The sequence below is a fragment of the Ambystoma mexicanum genome, chromosome 5p (genome assembly GCF_040938575.1).
Source record: "Ambystoma mexicanum isolate Mex_15411 chromosome 5p, UKY_AmexF1_1, whole genome shotgun sequence".
Lineage (NCBI taxonomy): Eukaryota > Metazoa > Chordata > Amphibia > Caudata > Ambystomatidae > Ambystoma > Ambystoma mexicanum.
This window is the reverse complement of record NC_090930.1, coordinates 857,212,627-857,235,282: the sequence shown is the minus strand read 5'-3', so window position 1 is coordinate 857,235,282 and position 22,656 is coordinate 857,212,627. Positions and strand designations below refer to the sequence as shown.

At 44.0% G+C, this 22,656-nt stretch overlaps 1 protein-coding gene across 1 annotated transcript in view; it reads right to left on the bottom strand.

The window, feature by feature from the left end:
• Window positions 1–22,656, bottom strand: part of LOC138481718 (mediator of RNA polymerase II transcription subunit 1-like) — a 1,164,040-nt gene that overhangs the window by 34,961 nt on the left and 1,106,423 nt on the right. The window contains exon 15 of the mRNA XM_069613834.1: window positions 20,352–20,447. Within this exon, the coding sequence (XP_069469935.1) occupies window positions 20,352–20,447 (96 nt within the window). The remainder of the gene's footprint in view (window positions 1–20,351; window positions 20,448–22,656) is intronic.

The window sequence follows — 22,656 nt, the reverse complement described above, 5'->3', positions numbered from 1 at the left end:
ACCTCTCACCAGTACCCCTACTAAAAACTTTACATTTTCCTACAAACGTTCCCTCAACCACCAACTAAAACACATGCATACCTCTACCACAGCATGAACTGGAAATCACACAGCAAACCAGCACCTGACTCACCCCAACACCCTAAACCTCCCCAGGAAACTACACCATAGACACACAAATCAATCACATACAAATTCACACATCAAAACACCACTGAACACACACCAACTAGAAGCAATCCCAACACAAAGTGACTGGTTTTTCTGAACTGAAGCTACCAACAGCACAGCAAAATCTCCTGCACTCTCCCTTCTCCATCCCACTAACTAACCCTCCCTAGCCCTCCTTCCTTTTCAGATCCGCCTCAGCAGACACTTGAAAAGTTGGTTTATACCACACGAAAAAATCTTTAAAACTAAAATATGTTTTTTATTTATGGATGTATGGGTGTTAGACTTTATTGAAAAGCAAACATTTATCTAGCATTAGAAGACAGTGCTAAAATCTACATTAAAAACAATGTCACATCAGATAAACATGTACTATATGTGAGGAATCGCGGGAATTTGTCCCTTCTCCCCGAAAGGGGTGAACTACCTTCTCTCCAAAGGGGGGGAACCCCTCCTCCCCCTGTGAGGCTAGGGAGGTGAGCCCGCTCTGCAACACCCTGCCTAGGAGTAGAGGCAAGCGTGACCTCACTGGGAGAGACTCCTTCTGTGGGGACAAGGAACTCCCTAAAGAACATCCAAACATTACCTCTTTAGGTATAACCTGCAAAGACTTAAAAGAAGAGAGAACAAGTATTTGCTATTGTCAGCCAGAAACCGAGTACCCCTTTGAATGGAAAACTCCATTTAACTGAGACGAGGAGGATGGAGCAACAATGAGAGGCCGCAGCAGGCAGCGAGAGAGACACAGAAGTACACAGCGGAAGGACCACGGCTATGTAATACAGGAGAGGGGAGGAGACCGAATTCAGAAAAGCCTGAGAGTTGCTAAACTACTCGCGTACTGAATCCGGAGAACTGGATGCAGTTGGAGAGAGAGGAACGTAGAGGGAGGGGTGGCGTGAACACAAAGATCTTGTGGTGGACCGGCGATCCCAGAAACGACACCAAAACCACTATGCAGTTGGAACTATGCGACATCCTAGTATCTGAAACACTGGACGGCCACCGTAAAGGAAGATACAGAGTACGAAGCATTGATGGAATTAAGGAAGCTGGTCAGGCAGAGAAGACCAATCCGGAATGGAGAGAAACCCTGGTGACAGTATCCGTGAGAGTATCCGGGAATGCGGAAAATGGGAGATCCGTGAGGGAGACAGAGAACTGTTATGGGACTACTCATACTTGTCCCAGTCAAGATAACAATATTATAACATTTAAAGCGAGAGAAGCGGATGAGAATTGTTATGGGACTACTCATACTTGTCAAAACCAAGAAAGCATAATTCAGAAAGAAAGCAAAGATATGAGAAAAGACTGAAGAGAAGGACAAACTGATATTAATGTCCAAAGACAGATTTCAATGGAGGGAACCAAGGTTGTGGATTACGCAGAAGGAATGAGAGTCTCAAGAGCGAGAATCATAAAGGTTGGATAACGTTGCCCTGGGAAAAGGGAAGAATAACACTTTGTAATAAAAGTAAAGAAGAGGAATAAACAAACAGAAAACATTAAGAAGGGAGATGATATCAATCTAAGGTCAAAGGGACCTCCTTTTGAGAAGGATCGGAAGTATAATAAAGTGTTAAAAGAACTATAGGAACCGATCAAATAAGCCACAAGAGACTATTTGAAAATCAGCCATTGAACAGAAGTTTGCGAGAAGCAAAACCCAGGAGAACGGAGTCATTCTCCTGTCTTCATTTGTTGTGATAGAGGTAGGGTCAGTTAAGGTTAGTTTGGACAGCGGACAGATTCTTTTAAGACCTTCATTGATGACTGAAGAGCACCTTGGTTAGGTAGGGAACACTCCACGGAAGTAGGGCAAGATAGGCATTATCCTTTTCTTTAATAAATACACACTTGAAATGTCTTATAAGAGTCGGTGTCCTCGTTCTGACCCGCTACATATAATAAAACAAATAAATGAAGTAGTTGGAAAATGTATCGTCAATACGATATGGAATATTGAAAGTGAAACAGAATTTACTGCACTCCTCCCAACAGCTCAAAACAGATAGAAATGAAATTCAAAAACGCTAGCATAGATCCAGAGGTTAATGGAACTTCATGTTTCATATGTTTTCATAGGTGGTGGGACAAGCCAGAGCAGTGCTAACAGGGTTTTGAAAGTCTGGGAGCATTGCAAGAGAACATCTTTTTCATGTGTTTTTTTCTTACTGCTTTGGGTTTACAACTGTTAGATGTCTTGCCATGTGGTATTTCACTGCCCTCCCGAAATCCTGAGTTTCTGAGCCAGGTAGGGGATGGAGTTATTTTTTTTCAGCACTGAAAAACTTTATTTTTCTTGAAAACATGTTGACAAGCACAGCAGCTGATGCCCCAACCCGTCAACCCTTGAGAACATAGACAAGTTAACATAGGGGATGGAGTTATTCAACACTACATCAGTCTTTACACAAGAGGCTTGGCATAATTCACTTTAAAAACGGTTTGTGAGGGAAGGTTTAAAGGTGATCATGCCATAAAGGATCATGTTTTATTTGGACTATGTTATATTTTACTGATATTTAACACAAATTGATTACTATGTAAGTTGCTTATGTATTATGTTAACAGAGAAATCAGAGTACAATTTTTAAAGAAGGGAAGCAGGCTGTCTTGAAGTTGATGCAAGACTTGTGAGGAAGCCAGTTCAGTTACCGATAAAATAGGTGATGTGGTTGATTTTCTTTGAACCTTTGATGGGACAGGCTCAGGTACAGTGGACTGCATTTAAAGGAGTCTGGTTGGAGTCTTGGACACAAGTGTAGAGAGGTTGTTGGTAGGGTATACACAACAGAGAATTAATTGCTTATGAATTGATTCTGAAACCTGTACTTTGGTCCTGCTCACCCACGCACTGTGAATGCACACTTGTCCCTGATGTCATCCACTTAAGCATATTTATGGCTGGCTCAGATTTACGACTTCCAGAACATAGGACGGGGTGGAAGCAGGGACAGACTGTTGTGTCCGGATTGGAGGCATGCACATTCAGGGAGCGATGCTGTCAGACTTCGTTGACAATGGAGTTCGGGCAGCAGCTCTCAATAAGGGCATAGGTGTTGAGGCCGTAGGCACATTTTTTTAGAGAGACTGCAGAAAGAATGAAGTGCAGAAGAGTCCAACATTGCATATTCCCTTTGAAGGCAATTTATATATGGCAATTTATTATTGCCGGTAAGATAGCTCAGCGGGTTGAGCGCTCGCTACTGCGATCTGAGCGTGATCTGCAGGTCGCAGGTTCGAATCCCGGCAAGGCCAACTCAGTCTTTCATCCTTCCGATTGGCTGAGTACCAATTTCGGTTGGGTGATATTGTATGTAAATATGTGCTCTGTAAAGCGCTTTGGATTAAGGCTCTATATAAATAACACATCATTATAGCACTCTTGTAAACAAATATTTCTAGGCGCGACAAACTTTGGCAAAGGACTGGAACAAAATGTCAAGCACGCTGTTAAAAATCTCATCATGACCTTGCCCCACCTTGCCTCCCCTCTCTTCTCTCTTTCTATGTCCCCTCTCGCTCTCTACGCTCTGCTGATCACTTTTTATTCTCTGTCCCCCCCCCTCCCTGTGTCTCGTTTCCGCTCCTTTCAACTCCTTGCCCCCCTACATTGGAACTCGCTCCCTTTCTCTATCCGCTCATCTCCACCTATTCCTCCTTCTGTTCCTCCTTAAAAACACTCCTTCACCCCCCCGGACTTTACTCCCCTTCCGCCTCTTCTTTCTCCTCCCCACTCCATCTTCCTGTTCCTTTATCTCTTCCTGTCTCCCCCCCCTTTGACTTCCACCCTCCCTTCTACTCCCTCTACTCCCTCCCCCCTTTCCTCCTTCCCTTTCCCTTTCTCCCTTCCCTTACCTCTCCTCTTCTCTTCCTTCCCAAATATAAATTGTTCTATATGCTGTTTTTCAGGTTTGAATCATGTTTATTTTATTGCTTCTATGTTCAATGTTTAATGTATTTTGGTTGTTGTGCTGTAAAGTGCTATATAAATAATAAAATACAAATACAAAAATCTGAGGGTTTTTCCCTTCCCACTCCCGGGGGATCTTCCAAACAGGTGGCCAGGGGAGGGCCATTGCTTTTGGACCCCGACCCTGGTGGCGGGCTAGTGAGGGACGATCACCTGGGTGGAGGGTCTCTTGGGATTGGGGAGGGATTATCCAAGGGTGAGACATGGTATCCCCCCCTTTCAAATAACCCGCTACCCAACATCCCCTCAGCCTACTGTCAGCCAAACCCCTGGTTTCCCCAGAGCTCTCAATGCTTCTCCCGACGTAATATCTCGACAGAACTACATTCAAAAGAACTTTACTCTTTCTATGAATGTCCCTCTAACGAGGCCAGGCAGGGTCAGGTACTCTGCTATGATCACAAAAACCTGAACCCAATTGAGACCCGACTAAGTATAAAAGGTGTAATCCAGATTCACAAAGGGAGCACGAAAAGCCAGGCAGGCAAGGGCGGGTTCGAGAAGGAGGGCAGGCTAGATGGCAAGCAGCTGAGCAGAGGCTATTGAGAACCAGGCTTGTGAGAACAGGATGTCGAGATGCTACCAGGCTGCAGGCTGAAGCAGGAAAAAGCATGGCAAGGGAGCCATGTCTCAGAGAAGACGTAAGGGTCCATCAAAGGAAGCCAAGAAGCTGGTTGATCTCTCCGAACTGTGTGCCAAGAGATTGCTCGTTTCCCTGGGACTGTAAGGCAGCCCAGGAAGGTCTGAGGGGCTGGTGGGAGAGAACCTACGCTCTGATAAAAGAATCTTGAAGTACGCATTGAAAAAAGTACAACCAGTGAGTTCAAAGTGATGAGAGCTTGGTTTGTAAAGAAGCAAATGATTACCAAGTTGGAAGCAAGGGTACGTGTAAGAGACGCATTGAAAGAAATCTTCGATTGTTATGAACTATGATGAAACATAACAGAGTGGTCCTGTGGAATACTGCATTGTCTAAAGCCTCTGTGAAATGTTAAAGTTAAGGTATTGCTGAGGTGAAAAGCGGTTTGAAGAAAGTTAATATAAGTGAAAGCCAACGGGGAAGGCTATGGAAGAAAATACAGAGTGACAGAGAATCCCGAGGGGGAACGGATGAAACGGAACTGAATGATTATGTGAATTGACAAGCAAGTGGAACTTGTTGGAGTGCTAAGGAGCACATTTGAGAAGGAGACAAGAAAGTGGAACTTCTTGTGGTGCTAGAGGCACGCTTGAAGAAAGACTAAGAGTATAAGGAATACGATAACCAGAATGCAACAGTATCGGAGTGGTCAGGCATAGCAGCGAGTACATCTATGCCGTTTCGAAAGTCTTTGACAAACCACATGATGAAAGCAGGAAAATTGGGGAAGCAAACCTAGTGTATCAAGATGATGAAATGTTGTAATGTAAAATACTAAAGAGGTGAAAGTAACAAGTGAAGAGGGTCTAAACTCCGGTGAGGGAAGCCCGAAAGATCCACCCAAGAACATTGTTGAATCAGAACTGTGTGATGCTAGAGGGCATTGAATCAGGCAAGGGAAGCCTGAGATAAGTACATGAACTGTGCCAGAAAAGAAAACTATTGAACTGCCTTTTTGTTAACTGTTTGGAACAAGCTGAACTTTTGACGATCCTGAGTGACTTAAGCGTAGGGAAGGGAGTTGAGAATTTACTCCATGGTCATCCTGATATTCTTTTGAGACACATACTTTCTCCAATATTCTACACAGAGAGTGAGGGCAGGCATAGGTTTGACACAGACAAGTTTCTTTAATTTTAGCAGACAGACTTTTGGACTCTTCTTTATTTTAATGGTCGAGACTACTCCCATTTGTAAATAGGGCAATTTAGGCATTCTTCAAACCCCATTTTTATAAATAAAGGTTTTTGAAATGTGTATCCTCGTGTAAATCTCTGAGCACCATGCCTTTCTCACAGCTCACAAAAACGACAAACATGCTGGGGCTCTTCTCAAGAGGATGATGGGTCAAAACCGATCCTTCAGGTCGCCTGTACCAGAAAAATCAAGATATCAGAGGAGTGCGGGACAGGGGAAGCCAGTCTTCAAACGAAAGTCCAGGCCTACTCTAGCAGTGAAATAAGAACTGATGAAAGGTCTAGACTATGCCAGGATCCCAGTCGGAGAGAAGCTCTCTGCTGATCTAGAATGGGGCTTCCAGTCAAGGACAGATCGGTGTTAGTCATTGTAAAGAATGGATACAAGATAGAGTTATACAGTTACCCAGGGACTACAGTGGTGTATCCAGGCACACGGAAAAAAAGAGTAGCTGTCCTAGGTCAGAATCAGGCCTCACTCGAGAAGAGGGCGGTGTGTACGTTTCCGCTATAAGAACAGTGGCAAAGCCGTTAGTCAATAGTTCTTTCAGAGCCATGTCTTCAGGTGGGGTCGGGTGAGAGGGTTTGTCTGGTTCTAAACCTGCAGTGACTCAAGTTTGTGCGAATGATCAAATTCATGATGGAGACCATCCAAAGAATCATCCCCTTGATAGTTCAGGTGGACTGACCAGCCTCTCTAGATTTGTTCGATGTCTACCATCTTTCCAGGTCATCAGTAACTCCGCTTTGTGGTGGATCCTAGCCATTTTCATTTCAGGCTACTTCCATTTGGTCTTCAATCACAGCCTTTAAAAAATAGCTGGCCCCATTTGTGGGGTTGTTGTAAGAAGGAGGGGGATGACTGCGATTACTCCATATCTGGACAATTGGATGGTGCAGAGTTCTTCCTTGCAGGCTACTCAGGAGGGAGTGAGGTGGACTTGCGAGATGTTGACTCGACACCAATTCCTCTTGAAACATCCCAAATCACCTCTGATGCTGATATGTATTGCAGTCCATCGGGACTGTCTTCAACACCGAATCAATGATCAAGCAGGAGGGACAGTGGTTAGGTGGCCAGATAGTGGCCCCATCCAGAAACTGACTGTCGGTCCAATGTCTGATGGCAGCCGTCTAACTCCTTGGGCATGAATGCCTCCATGACTATTATCATCACACCTATATTACAGATGGGATCGCGCCTTGCAAGATTTATAAACAATGGTACAAATGGCTAGGAAGCTGCCAAGTATGCCGCAATGGTGGTTCAACTAAGAGAAATTAATCTGGGGCTTTCTGTTAGTTAATCCAGTTCTGGTGTTAATCACGATAGATGTCAGTGCCAATGCCAAGAGAAGGTAGCTGTGTTGGGACAGACCATCACACAGCGCCTCTGGGAACCTCACAAATGGAAGAGGTGTTCCAACTGTAAGGAGCTGGTCGTTACCTTTCACACTCAATCCAAGTTCAGGCTTTGATGATCCAGAGGGCCAATGCAACAGCCCTGGCCTGTGTCTAAAGGCAAGGGGAGCAAAATATAGAAGTCGGTGGAATGTGGCCTCGGAGACAGGAAAGAGAAGCATCTAGTCTCCCTGAGGGAGTCTCACATACGGCGTTCCAACACTACCATGGCGGATCAACTAAGTCGGGTATCACCTCCCCCCTACGAGTGGCTTCTGTCTCAAAGGGCATTTGAGAAGATAGTTCAGGTTTGGTGAACTTCTAGGACAGACGGGTTTGCCTCAGCAGGCAATGTCCAGGATCCTTGGTTCTGCTCTCGGAATTAGGAGCCTACAGTATGGGCGATGGATGAGTTCGCTATCATGGCCTGAGGGTGTGGTCTACACCTTTCCCGTAGTTCCTCCGATTACTAGGACAGTGCAGAAAATTGGTGGTAGCGGATCAGAACTGATCCTAGACACTTTCCCCTGACATTGTTCCCCCTGCTCTGAGTTTAGCAACGGCAGATCAACTAGTATTTCCCTTCACTCTACCCCCAGTGTTCAAGAGAAGGGCTCTCAGCACACTTGCAACAGGGGATGGGTGACTTGGAGGCTGAAAAGGAAGGGATGAAAAGGCTGGGCTTTCCAAGGGATGTGTTTTAGGCTATCCAGGAGGTTCAACACCCTTCCTCCCTGAAGGTCTATGCCCGACACTGGGCAACATTTGTGGATTAAAGTGACAAGAATAGGGTATATCCACTGTAATGTGATGCAGAAGCCTTTAGCCAGTTTTTTTCAGGAGGGTTTTAAATTGGGGTTGCCGCATTCTTCCTTGCGGGCACAGCGGGCTGCTATGCGGACATTCAGGGAAGTCTGAGGTGAGTCACATTCACAGAGCCGGTGATGGCCAGACTGTTAACCAGCTTTGTTCCGGCCTGTCCATAGGTCAGGATCTAACCCTGCTTGACATCGTCCTTTGATTTTAGAAGCCTTGCAGCATGTTCCTTTTGAACCTCTGGCTTAGGTTTCTCACTCAGGACTGACATTCAGGTGGCTGTAATGTGAGCATGGAGGATAGGGGAGTTGCATTTCATGGTTGGTGGTTTCTCCAGATGCTATCACCTTGCATTGCACTCCTTCGTTTGGATCGAACGTGGTGCCAGCCTTTCTCAAGAGATCATCATTCCTTCTCACCTGGCAGGACAGCAGCAGAAATGCAGACTATGGCACTTCTGAGTGTTTAGCAGGCATTACCTACCTGGAGTGGGCAGCTTCTCTGCAGCGGTCAAGCAGCCTAACTTTCAGTGCCTTCGGTAGGGGGAGGAAGGCATTGAATTTGTCAATTGCCAGATGGAAAAAAATGACTGCTTTGGCCTATTCTTTTGAGTGTACTCAGTGCCCTTCCAAGGTAGAGGGCAGTTTGACCGGAGGTGGCTGCTTCATGGGCAAACGCTAAAGGTGCCTCAATTCAGGATATTTGTCAATCCACTATTTCTGCTTATCCTTTAGTGCTTGTTCGGCATTACTGTCTGCACTAAGCGGGCCATGCAACCACCAGTTTGGGCATGCAGAGCTGCAGGTGACACAGGATTAGACACTTGAGATTAATAAATCACTGGGTGTGCAGCATCTCGGTCTGTGTTGTGTGGCACAGTCTCAATATAACAGGCATTTGGAATACTTCACAATGGTAAGGAATGGGATGAGGAAGAGGGAAGTGGAGCCAATGCTGTAATGCCTTGATTAATTAATGGTAATCTTCATTACTTCTACACCTACTTTTCCTTGACCCAGTATTTACGCCCACCTCTTCCGCCAGAATTTGGGGTAATGGACTCATTTTAGATATAGATAGTAGGTTGTAAGGGATGGGCGGTCCTTTATGGGTCTCAGAAGGAAGATGTAGAAGAGGGGTTGAAAAGCCTACTGGAATTGTGGCGCTTTCTTCAGGAGGTAAGTACTGGCAGAAGGAAGAATAGGACAATATGTAATGAAGATTACATCAACTAATCCGGGCATTCGTGGGTGTGGTTTGGTCAGGACATGGATAGCACTGTGAAAAAGACATTTAAGGACACAAAGTAGTATTCCTTGCTAAAATCATCCACAACCAAGAAGCCAATGACCTTCAGAAACACCAGAAGGCCAGGCAGTGGCAGATGCCCAAAAAGGAAAGGAGTCACCTTTACCAGACCAGACCCTAATAACACAGCACTCTCAACAAAGACCAGGAAATAATCTCATCCTGACTACCTGAAGGGATGAGGAGATCCATTGCAGTAGGAGCGAGGCTTCCAACATTCAGATAAACATACTGATCAAAGGTACAGGGTGAATGGCATGCAGTATTGTAAAAACAGGCTACCATTTGGAGTTCATGGCATCCCTTAAAGAATTAGGGATGGTAACCCACATACTCAGGAAATGCCGTAAAGCCATTCACCTACAACAATGTACTGACATCCTCCTCGATTATCCCAGGCAGTAAAGGAAAGAGGATCCATTTCTATTGCTTACATGGTTCCCAATGTTTCGGGAGGCTTTCATGTGATAATGGACCTAAAGAGGCTCTAACGGATGGACCAGATGTTGAAATTCAAGATGGAAACAGTTCATGATTCTGCGAAGCATGGAGAATTTCTGGCATCTATCAACGTGTGCGTTGTGCCAGGCTCACCAGATGTTTCGCAGATTCACTATAGTGGACCATCTCTACCAATATGTAGTACTGCCCTTTGGTTGCAAGATAGTCGCTTACATAGTGGCACCTCCATTGAAGATTCTTCACCAGGAGGTGGGGTGCGGGCATACAGATCCACCATTCCTTCACAATTGCATATCCATGTTAGACTAGAGAAGGGCGGAGGATGAAAGTCTGAGTTGGTCTGGCCGTCATTCGAACCTGCCATCTGCAGATCACACACAAATTACTACAGTGAAAGATCAACCCGCTGAGCTATCTTACTGGCTATAAGGATATCTTGAGGTAGAGAGACGTGTCATCTGCAAATTGACTGATGTGAAAGTTGTGTGGATCGAGGAGTGTTCCAAGCCGTTCAAAGTAAAGATTGAAGAACACAGGGAGAGGATGATCCTTGCAGGACTATACAGGTGATGGGTAGAGTTGGTGATGTGGAGGAATCCATTTGTACAAACTGGTGGTGATTAGCAAGCTAGGATTTGAGAAAGTTGAGGATGATCTCCCTGATCCCTATGCAGCGATGTAGATTGTCGGCGAGTGTCTGGTAGTCTATTGTGTCGAATGCTGTTCGGAGGTCAAGCAGAACTACAAAGCAAGGATGATGTTCATTGAGATATTAAGGGCATTGAACACCTTAATGGTAGCCATTTTCTATGCTGCATCTGGGTCTGAAGCCAGATTGGTAGAGATTGATTCGATGAGATGGAGGAGTTGCGTGGCTACTGCTTTCTCAAGGACCTTTCCTAGGAAAGGAAGACGGGTGATGGAGCGGTAGTTGCTTGGGTTGTCGGGGTCCAGTGATGGTTTCTTGAGACACATGTGGATTTGTCCAGCCTTGAGAGAAGAGGCTAATGTGCCCCGAGTCAGGGAGCGGTTTGCTGTCGGGTAAGGGAGGAGTGCTTCAGTTGGAAGGGTCTTGATTACGGATACAGGGAGGTTGTTGTGTGCATACGATGTGGCTTTGAGGGATGTGAGGGTGACAGTGAGGTCTTCCATAGTGTCTTTGAAGTTGCCCAGGTTGCCCAGCTAGTAGTAGTTTTGTGAGATGGGATGTGTAGTGTGCTGTCAGTTATGGTATTGGCACCGATGTGTTGGCAGACCATGCTGATCATGTTGATGAAGAAAGTTGACCGCAGTGGATTTTGGGAGTGCGGTATGGGTGGGTCAAGCAGAGGGTTGACACAGGGCTCGATGGCTTTGAAGAGGGCTCTGTTTTCATTGTTGGCCTTGGCTATGGTATTTCGGTAGCAGTTGGCCTTGGAAGAGGTGATCAGTCTGTCTGGAACACAGAGTTCCTTGAGCAGGTGTGAGATCAGATGTACTGTGGGATTTTAATTTTATTTTAGTCTTTTCTTGTTTTCTTCAGGATGCATTTTTTTCACTGGGGCATTGCAGCTGATATAGGTTGTGAGGGTGGTGTTGAGTTCTTGGAGAAGTGAGTCACAGTCCGGTTCGTTAGAGGTCGATCAGCCAATGTGAGATTGAGTTTGGTGAGGTCTTCTGTGAGAGGCTTCTCTGGGAAATTCCTTGCTTGACTGGTGTGGTGTGACTAATGTGAAAATGGATTGCCAGATGGTCTGACCAGTTGAGCTGAATTGTAGATCTGTGATGAAGAGTAGGAAGGGTAGTGATGAGGTTGAGGATATTACCTTTCCTTGGAATTTGGTTTTTGGAGCCCTGTTTGAGGTTCAGAGTGTTGAGTAGGCAGTGGAGATTATCCTTCATTGACATGGTTTCTGGGTTGCCAGGGAAGTTGAAGTCACACAGAAAGATGTTGGCATGCGCGAGAGACATGGTGGTGACCAAGTCCGTGAAGTATTCAATGAAGCAGGCATTGGGCTTGGGTGGTCTGTAGATGAGGTGAAAAGTGACTGTTAGGGAGAGTGGGAAGTGGCAGGAAAGGTTTTCAAAAGAAGCAATGGTAGCGACATCCATTTGGGTGCATGGCCATGATGCCTTGTTTGGATTGTCACATTGTAGAATTCTGTAGCCGTTGCAGATGAGGACATCTGGGATGTGGGTGGAGCTGGAGGACATCCAGGTCTCAGTATTGAAAATGGCATCCAAGTGTGTTGAGGATGTCCATGTGTGCTGCCTGGTTGATTGCGGAGTGGTGTGAGGAGTCGGGAATGAAACTCAGACACAAGTTAGCCATGTTTTTGGTTGGAGAAATTTCCCTACCGAAACCAATACTAAGGATCTGTCCCTGTCAGGATGTCAAAATCAAAACTGTTCTTTTGTCCAAAAGTTCTATTCTGACCCTCACATGAAAACTAAACTATAAAAGGAGAAAAGGGAAATGTCTTTAACCTTTGAAGCTCTTACAAAAGTGTTAATAAAGAATAAATGGTTCCAACACAAATGTTCTTTATGTCTGAAGAATTCTTCAACAATAGCGAGGGTTCCCTTCCCCTGGATTTCTCTTCAACGAAATCAACAGCTCCTTGTTACTTTCTTGGCCCACAATAGCACAGTCACAATCAAAGCTCCCTAGCTTTGTAAGTATTTCTGTCAGGACCTGGCCTTTCCTCTTACGCTTAACACCGTTCTGATATTCTTCTATTTAGAAGTTCTTGTTCGCTGCATACTCGCAATTGCCTGCTATAGTTCCCTCCCAGGGCTTCTTGTAGTAATTGCCTGGTATATTCTCCAGCCAGTGCTTTTTGCATTCACATGGTGTTTTTAACCATTTCCACAATTGTATGTTTACTTGGTTGCACAGTATATCCTCTTGATATACATTTCGATTTGGTGTTCCCATGCTCACAAGGGTTTTAATTATCTTCCCCTTTTTATGATCAGCCTCTTCCCTTTCTCCCTTTATGTGGTTCTTGTTACGGTTATTGGTATTTGGCAAGTTTGTCAATATGCTCCGGGGTCCCCGCTGGCTTTGGGCTGAAACACTGGCTCTTGCTGGCGTTCTTGGGCTCGTTTGCAGTTGTTCAGTGAAGGTACGCCGCCTGGCTTACCTTCGTGGTTGTTTGCTGTTCGGTTTCCCATTTCTCGCGGCATCTCTTCCACACACCTGCTTTTCCTCAGGCTTTGTAAAGAAAAGGGTTGCTTGTGGCAGTTGGCGAAGGCTCAGGAGTCTTTCCCTGGCTCATTGCATCCCTCTCTGTCAGCGTTTCCCTTCCTTGATGGTGAGCAGCCCAGCTCCACCACGCCTGCTTCTGCTCTTCGGGCCTCAGGGAAAGGTGAAACAATGTCTCGCCAACAGCAGCTGTGTCCATAAACTTCAATGGGTCTAACCCCATCTGGGTAAGGAAAAACACTCCACGTTTTCCCCCTCAGTGGGCTATGGCACTCTTCTTATGCCCAGGGGTTCCCATTCTTTCTGAAGGAGATAGACTGGTCTCCTTGGCTCTTCCAGTGCTTCCCACCTCCCCACAGGTAGTTAGGGTGCAAGGGCTCCCCTTACTTCTTCTGGCACAGCAGTTCAATGCCCTTCTCTCTGCAACAAGGGATTCCTACAGGCAGGTATCTCTCATACTTCTTGAGCCTTTCCGTACTTTTATATTGGCTCTGGCCAAAAGGATTTGGGAAAAGACTAGACTGCGGACAGCTGTTTTCATGGGGGAGTGATCATTATTGCTCCTCCACTCTTCCTCGTCGCAGTACTGGGAAAGTGATCTTCATTGAGGTGACTCTTATTCTTCCTCCTCCCAGTACATTTTAGGGGATTGGTAAGAGTACAACAACATATGAGACTATGAGGGGAGCGATTTTTCTAAGGGTCATAAGGAGGTCATTTTGGGTCCGTCGATTGGTGGAGATACCACGTTCCATATGGCGAGTCCACTTTACTCCCATTAGGGTTGTCTCGATCTACATGGTCCACTGTCAGGCAGCCACCCCCAGGGTCGGGATCAGGTGGCAGCCGCCCTTCCCAAGCCACATGGGGTGAGACCTTCCCTGGGGAGATGGTGATGACATTGCCAGATTCATCACAGCGGACACTAGCAAGCGTCCGTTTTCATGTAGTGGTGGGTGATGGAGTGCTGATGGGGTCTATGGTGACATGGGCCAGGTTACTGTGCTACGGTGTCCATGATGTTGCTGGTGTGCAGCGTGGTTGGCCATGAGTGGAGATGGTAGGAATGGGCTGTTGGGGTAAGGTAAGGGTGAAACATTCGAGGGAGTTTACTAGATGTTAGAGGAGCAGGAGTTCTGGTCCTAGGTCCTCCCAGTCTGAACAGGTCTAACCGGGAATTGCCCTGTACTTCATATGCCCTTCACTGCCGACTCCTGAATGAGAGACACCCTTGATCTAAGAGGTAAGAAAGGAAAGGGCTAAGCAGGTTGGAGGGGCTTCAGACACGTGACCAAGATCCACTTGCACCTGCTCACCAAATATGCATAGACAGCATTTTGGTGCAGCTAAAGGTGTCACCCGAAAGACCTTGAGCACTGTGGCACTTTGTGAAGACTCCATTTCTAGTCGGCAGTAGAGAGCCTCCATTCATAGCATAAAAGGGCACAGTTGGTTTCTGAGATTTTGTCAGCGCTTAAGCAAGGAAAAAATCACCATGAACACCTATTTTCATATGTATTGTATGAGATATGAGAGGTAATTCTAAGTAATTTGTTCAAAGGTATCAAAATACTTGAGGTGCAGGGGAGAGGTACTCAGCCTTGGTATCTAGGCTGGAATACATACATGGAAAACAAAGGATTCCTATTTAAGGAAACCCGCGTCCCCTGCACACCATCTACAAAAGGCCGTGGCCTGTAAGGGATTTTCGTAGGGTACATAAAGTCACCTAATTGTATTCAACAAAACTTATTGTTCTATTTCATCAATTTTCTTTCTAAAATGTTCTGAAGGAACCAAATTATTACTTGACCACTCATCTGTTTATAAATAAAACAGTAATTTATTCAAATTTATAACAAATCATCATGAATAGTGCAATCTGGCCCAACGCATTTCGAGTATTAATTTTCACTCTTCATCCGGGGCAATATGATCAGTATTCTTTACAGTAATTGAAAAATCTGAAGAGAAAAGAATAAATGAAATAAACTTAATGATCTAGCATCCATGTTAATGTACTTTTTAGAAAAAAACAAGGTAATTCGTTTGCCGGTTTAGGGGCACATTCAAACTTTGTAATTAACATAATTGTTTCATTTCATTAACCTTTAGAAAGTGTTCTAATTCAGAACATCCAAGTGTCAACTCTTGCAAGCTGTTCAAAATGTAATGAAACAATGTTACAAAAAGAAATGCAACCAATAGTTCAAATTGCCTCCATAGACAAACTGGACCTACATGGTATGACACTACCCATGTGTCAACAAGCCACAACCAGGCTAAATACCTTGGAAAACTATCTCTAACACAGCTGGTTTGGAGAAAATATTAAAATTATCTTTAAACTATAGAGTAATGCTTAAACATAACCTTGACGTGGACCAAGGACTAGTTAATGGAGCACTTGGTACAGTTGTTGGCTTTCAAACATACCCACGTGACAACAACATTCAATTTGTCAATATTCTCTTTGACAAACTATCTGAAGTTAAAAGGATAGGACGCTCAATTGCCCGCTTCCTTCTTTTCGAAGGCATGTATGTACGCAGAGAACAATTTTCTCTAACTCTAGCATACGCAGTCACCATTCACAAATCACAAGGTCTTACCCTAGATAAAGCATTGATAGATATTGGTAGCACAGTCTTTAAAGAAGGCATGAGCTATGTAGCACTATCACGCTTACGTACACTTGACGGACTAATTCTAATCAACTTTGATGCAAGTTAAGTAAATGCTGATAATTCTTGCATTCTAGAATACAATAGACTGCGTTCACTGTACACCCACCCCATCTAAAAACCTATCCTGTTCCACAAAAAGCAAAACGTTGTAAAAGAAAACTACGTCAGACTCAATCCATGCAGGATCTCGTAGCAATTCCTCCAAAGAAAGTAAAAGAAGGTAACACTTCATCAAGGACCACAACCAAAGAAGAATCTACTGCTCAAAGTAACTCAACTACCTCTTCAAAGAAGCAATGCACACTCCCATCAAATGACTTGGACACAGAACTGTCAGGTCCATTCAAATTTTCAAATACAACTGGTGTAAATTACTACGCAAATGTAGCAATAAATATTCTATTCCAATTGCCACCAATTATTAACAACATTTACTTACACAGTACAGACCGATTGTGTTTGCAAATGTTAGTCCTTCATAGAAATGCAACCAACAATCCTGACAACTCTTACAGTGTTCATGGAATAAGACAGGAATTGGACTACTGTGCTGGAATGGTCAAATTCACTATAAACTCACAAGAAGATCCACAAGAAGTTCTAATGTACTTGCTACAAGTACTAGAAACAAAAACATACCTATAAATGAAATCTTCCAGATTTCATACATGTGAAAACATACATGCACTCTTTGCAGGCATGTAGTACAAGAAGAAGTTCCTAATGAACACTTTGTATATGTATCCATACCTAACTGTGAATCCATTCCATTTCAGCAAATGTACAAAATGCAAACCATGGCAGATTATGTACTATCTGCAATTCCGATAATCGTTCCACCTTACAAATACAGACACATAGTAAATATGTAATAGTAATGCTTTTACGTTATAATGCAGATGGTACCAAAAACAACTGCAAGCTGACTGGATTCACATATGGTCAAGTATCACTTGGTAAGAAAACCTTCACAACAATAGGTATAATCTACCACACAGGAGCCACAACCAATGCAGGTCACTGCACTGCATATATAAAAAAGAATCGTGGATGGTTCGAATTTAATGATCGTACCATTACTCTAAAGCAGAGATTACCAGCAAATCTTGTTAACATTTACTTAATATTCTTAAAACCAAAATGTAATAACTAATCTGTGTATGAACATAAACAAAACTAGAACTTCAAAACTATGCCCAGTTAGAATACGCCAACAGCTATCTAACTTCCCCAAGAATCTGCAACAAAGAAACAGATAAATGAATACCACTAAAATTAAACAAGAAATAAACAGTTAGAATACGCCAACAGGTATCTAACTGACCCAAAAATCTGCAACAAGCCAACAGATAGACGAATACCACTAAAATGGAAAAAGAAATAAACAAATAGAATACACCAACTGCGATCTAATTGCAACAATACTACCACCAGTTCCAACTAAAAAACCATACACCTATTCAATTCCGCCTATTGAAATCAATGAAAGAAATATATTGTACCACAACGTAGAAAGTTTTTTTTTTTTTAATGCAGCATGGATTTTTTTCCCACAGACACAATGATTTAATCAACAAACACAGGAACTGAGCAAATTGCACAGTACACTGGTTTGAGCTATAGTACTTCTAAGGTACTAACTATGAAGGTCGACAAAATACCAAAATGTCTACTATACAATGCAATACTCATTATAAACTACCTACACTAACATGTGATTTTTTCTTTTATCATAGTTATTGAAAAAGAATGTGTGCTCCAACTACCCATGTCATGAAAAAACTGCTTACAACCACAAAAAGTCCAACAGTAATTATATAGTGATTGGACGCACAAACACCACAGCATAACACACCCATTCAAGCAAACACCTGACCATAAACCACAATCCAAAATGTTTGCTTCCATGGGTATTTTATGCTGCACCGCTTGTGGCCAAACACTACAATCTTGACAGCATGGCCTGGACAAAACTCTTCATACAGCCTCAACAAAGGAAACGGTAAGTATATAATAATTAAACTCACAACACCGCAACATAACACAGCCATGCATACAAACACTTCACCAATAAATACAACCCAAAATGCCTATAGTCTTCAATACCAACAATCTGAAAACAATCCAACAAACACACATCATCTCACTATCCTATAAACACTATTACACTACTACCAATCAGTACTCACATTTTTTAAACATATCCCCTAAGCAGCCCACATACCACAATAAAAATGTTTGGTAGCATTGTAGAGTTATGCTGCAGTGATTGTGGCCAGGGCCTACAGTCTTGGGTGCATGGCCTTTGCCCATGCACCCAAGACTCTAGGCCTTGGACACACCCATAGAAACAAACACCTACCAAATGACCACAACCCAAATACATAATACATCCACCTCAAAACTATGCACTTCAATTAACATACAAAAAAATTACAACCAACGTACAAACTCTTCAACACATATCCCCTTCACCCAATGCTCTTCTAACGACCCAAAACCAACATCATATTAAACTAAAATAGCCAGTAGTGCGCCCACTGTTTAGTATGTCCGCGGACAACCGTGGTGACCGCGTACCCCGCGAGCACATCGCAGCCTTCTCCTACCTAAACAAGTACAGCATTTGACCCATCTCTTACTCCCCCACCCTCTCCAAGCACTCATGCACACCAACACAATCCCCAAAATTGGATTTCTGCTCACTTCCAGCTCATGTCCGCACATCCAATATGGGGTATACCGTCATTTCATTGACGGGCTTTTCATCGCGGGGATTTTTTGCTGCGATTTTTTTGGGGGTTAAAAATTAAATAAATCTGGTGTGTGTCTAGGGTAATATTAAAATAATTAAACGAATGGGGGGGTTGGGGAGTTAAACCCCCCCCCAAAAAAAAAAAAAAAAAAAAAAAAAAAAAAAAAAAAAAAAAAAAAAAAAAAAAATCGATATTTTTTTTTCGAAAAAGAATCCGCAGCAAAAAACCCTGCGATGAAAAGTCCGTCCATGAAATCACATAGAACCCAATATGGCGGGCGCATCGAAACTATTTGACGCACCTCACGCCTCATCCCAGCCAATCAGAGAACAAGTTGCGTGTCCGCGGACACGACGCAAGCTGGTCATCCAATCGGTGTCCTGTACGCAGTGCGAACAGGGAAGTGTGTCCACGCAGCGGACATAGATATCACATTTTTTTGACTTAAGTTTTTGTTGTTTCAATAAAAACTACTGGACAGATTTACACCAAATTAACAAAAGCATGCTTTCGGGACCAATCCGCCGCTCCTGCCGCAAATGTGGTGAAAATCCTTCCAGCAGTTTGGGCTGTAGGCGCAACAAATCTTTTCCCATTATGTCTGGGAAAAAAGGAAATTTTGGGAACCCCCCTATAACTTTGACCCCCCCTTGACCAAACACCAAACTTTGCAAAATTATTCAGAGTGGGCCATATACTTTTTTTGCAAAGTTTGGTGAGGATTCGTCCAGGGGGAGCTAAGTTATAAGCCACCCAAAAAGTGCTCTTCCTGTGGGTTTAGCAACTTAACCATAACAACACAGCCGCTAACGCGGGCTGTGTAATATATAGATGTATATATAGAGAGAGAGATAAAGGTTTATAACCATAACCATGAATCCTCTGTGTCCGTGTCCCATTCCTGGCTCCTCACAATCCACCCAATGTTATGAGGCCCACGCCTCCTGGGATGTGGGTCTGTGAGCAGTGGGTCTGTGTGTATTTTACAACCAATCCTTATCTTTTTGGGTGACAGCAGCTCTCTCAGGGGGCAGGGGAACCGCCTACAAGACAAGGCAAAGGATGGGTTGGGGAACCTAGGACTGCATCATGAAATGGGTTGTGGTAACTGGCCCCCAGGGTCATCCCACTCCCAATCCCTACACTCTCTGCTGTGGCATTGTCGGGAGGGTAAGTGGACAAGTACACCACATGAAGAGATGCAGCTTGTCCTAAGAATCCATATGAATCAATTCATTATAAAGGCAACAGAATGGGTAGGTGATATGTATGTGTAGGCTCAACAAGAGTATGCACCTACTGCAGAGGGTTTGCAGCTAAACAGTGCACCCGATCTTTGAGCTGAAGTGATTGAACCACATGACTAGTTGCATTGGCTGAAATCAAATCTCTCCAAGAACCTGACCAGCTGTATGCCTAATGAAAAAAGTGGAGTGGGACAGCTCCTGGACACCTCTTCAAGGCTGAAATAAGTGATAATTATCCCCCAGTGGAATACAAATGAATTGCCAGGAGATACCACCAATTGCAAGGATCTGTCCTCCAAAACCTTTATCAAGAAAACATTCTTGAAGTCATGTCTAGTTGACAGCGATCCTTGTATTTGCAGGACCCCTTCTCCACACACAACTTACTTCCTACCTTGTAATCTCTCTTCTCTCACAGTATGAATATGTAAAGCTGTCACAACATGGTAGAAAAGTACAAAGACATCAAATAAATACACCTCTCATCTATAACTTACATACCACATGCCAAGCTGCATCCCAAAGGATTTTGAAATGACACACAGAAAGATGTATTTGTCTGTGGAAAAACTTCAAAGTGCAGGAACTCTGAAACAGCTGTAGGATGAAATATTTAGAAATTCATGTTTAGTAACCACTGAATTCATATATGCACACCTTAAACTGATTATATATGGCAAGCACATGCTTAAACAACAGTTACATATATGGGACTTAAAGCAAAAAGGAATAACTGGACATTGTTTAGAGTGGATTATGGCCCTCCACTTTGAGAATGGGATACATTAGTATTAATTCTATAGATATTTCAGATAGAAATATTTAAAACTATTGACACATACAAAAACATAGGCCAATGCATTCCCGTTCAAAGCATTGATTTGAACAGCTCCAGATTGCAGCAAAAATCTCAGTTGCTATTCAACTATCAAATGAATTAATGGGGCACAACAAAGCATAGAATTTACCAGCATACAAGCAGTTTACCCCATTAATGAATGTTTAGATTTGTTCAACGCAAAATATGGATACCACTCTTGTAAGACATGCATGCAGAGTGCAGGCATATTTTGTGCCCACCATCGATAGAGTTTTGGCTGATTGAGAGACTGAGTTGACCAGTGGACGTGTTAACTGAGCTCAAAGGTCCCATATGCTTTTTTGTATTGTTGACTTTTGCACTTCATACTTGAAATTAATTGACAGCATTCCTGCAGGCAGGCACTTTCCTAAGGAGCTAAGTATGGTCCAGAGAAGTGGTTATTTGGATGATAGTAACTGGAGGGGCTGAGGGTTAATTGAAACAGGAGAGTGTCACGATGCGCTCCCTTCGCTCTTCTTCATGCCATCTGGGTGCCTGATTTGGGGTGTATTCCCTATTGGACTTTCCTTCCAAACCTTACAATACAGTGCTGTGGTGATGTGGAAGCTATAAATCCATATTTTCGTTTCACTTCCCTTCCGGATCCATTCCAGGTTTTTGGCTGCTTTAATCAAAAGACTATGCTTCCCAGGGGGCGCTGCTGAGCAGCCACAAAATGAGGCACAACTCTGAGTAAGCTGCCAGTGAATTAGCTTCTAAATTCAAATCCCGCTTTTTGGAGATGTTAACATGATCTAAACGTATCATCTGTTGTTGGGGACACTCTACCACAACTTGTCCAAGTGTCGCGCCAAAATACCATGGAATTTCGGAGATCTACGCACTACAACTTGCGGCAGCCAACACAGGCTGCACTTGGAGAGATCGGGTGCTTCCAGAAATCCTGTGACTGCAAGGAAAACAACAGAACTGGTGGTGTGCGCAGTCCTCTGCAGCGCCTAAGATATTAATAGTCCACTAAGTAAAAAACTGCAACAAATGCGGGAAGACGTGTGGGAACACACCGGCTTTGTTCTCGGTGCAGCGGGACCCATGACTCAGATGCCCTGTAACGCAAGAGAGCTCTGGTGGAAACCTCGGCTGCTTTCTGGAGACGCGACACTGAGGAGGTACTCGTACTCGATTGCCGCAGGGCGCTGCAGAGAGGATTCGAGGTTTGGCCTGTTGCTGAACGCCTCTTTGCTCAGGATCAATATCAACTATGGCGCAAGCAGTACGAGGGGAGTGTGGCAAATCTTTGTTCCAGCGCAGCCCCTATATATTACTGGCCTCGTTGACGGATTGCCTGAACATTGAATACTGTGCTTGCAAGTATATGTACATAGATGAACAAGTTATTTTCTTACCTGGTAAAGTTCTTTCGATGGGATTGTCCGACGACGTATTCCATATCTATGACAGATAATGTCCACAGCTGTGCTGCTTCGGAAAATCTTTGGCGTCTGCGTCCTGCGTCAATGACGTCGATGCGCCGTCCCCGAGGACCTCCTGCGACAGCTGACGTCACCCGATGTGATAAGTAGGACGCACGTCGCCCATAGCCTCAGTTATAGTTTTTTCCCAGAACGTGTGCCACCAGTATTCTGCCAGTCAGACACACAAGGCCTTGCGGAACGCAAGCTGTCATCGCAAAAGAAATTCTGCAGCGGGGAAAGCAGGGAGGGAGCGATATGGAATACGTAGTCAGACCATCCCATCGAAAGAACGTTACCAGGTAAGAAAGTAACTTGTTCTTCGAGGGGATTGGGTCCTCCGACGTATTCCATATCTATGACAGACTCCCAAAGCAGTACCAAGCAAGGAGTTGGGAAAGAATTTAGAATACAAATTTAGCATGCCCAATCAAATTGAAGAATAGAGAACTGCCTTGCCAAAGGCCAGATCTTGCCCTCTGATAGAATCAAGGGAATAGTGACGTACAAA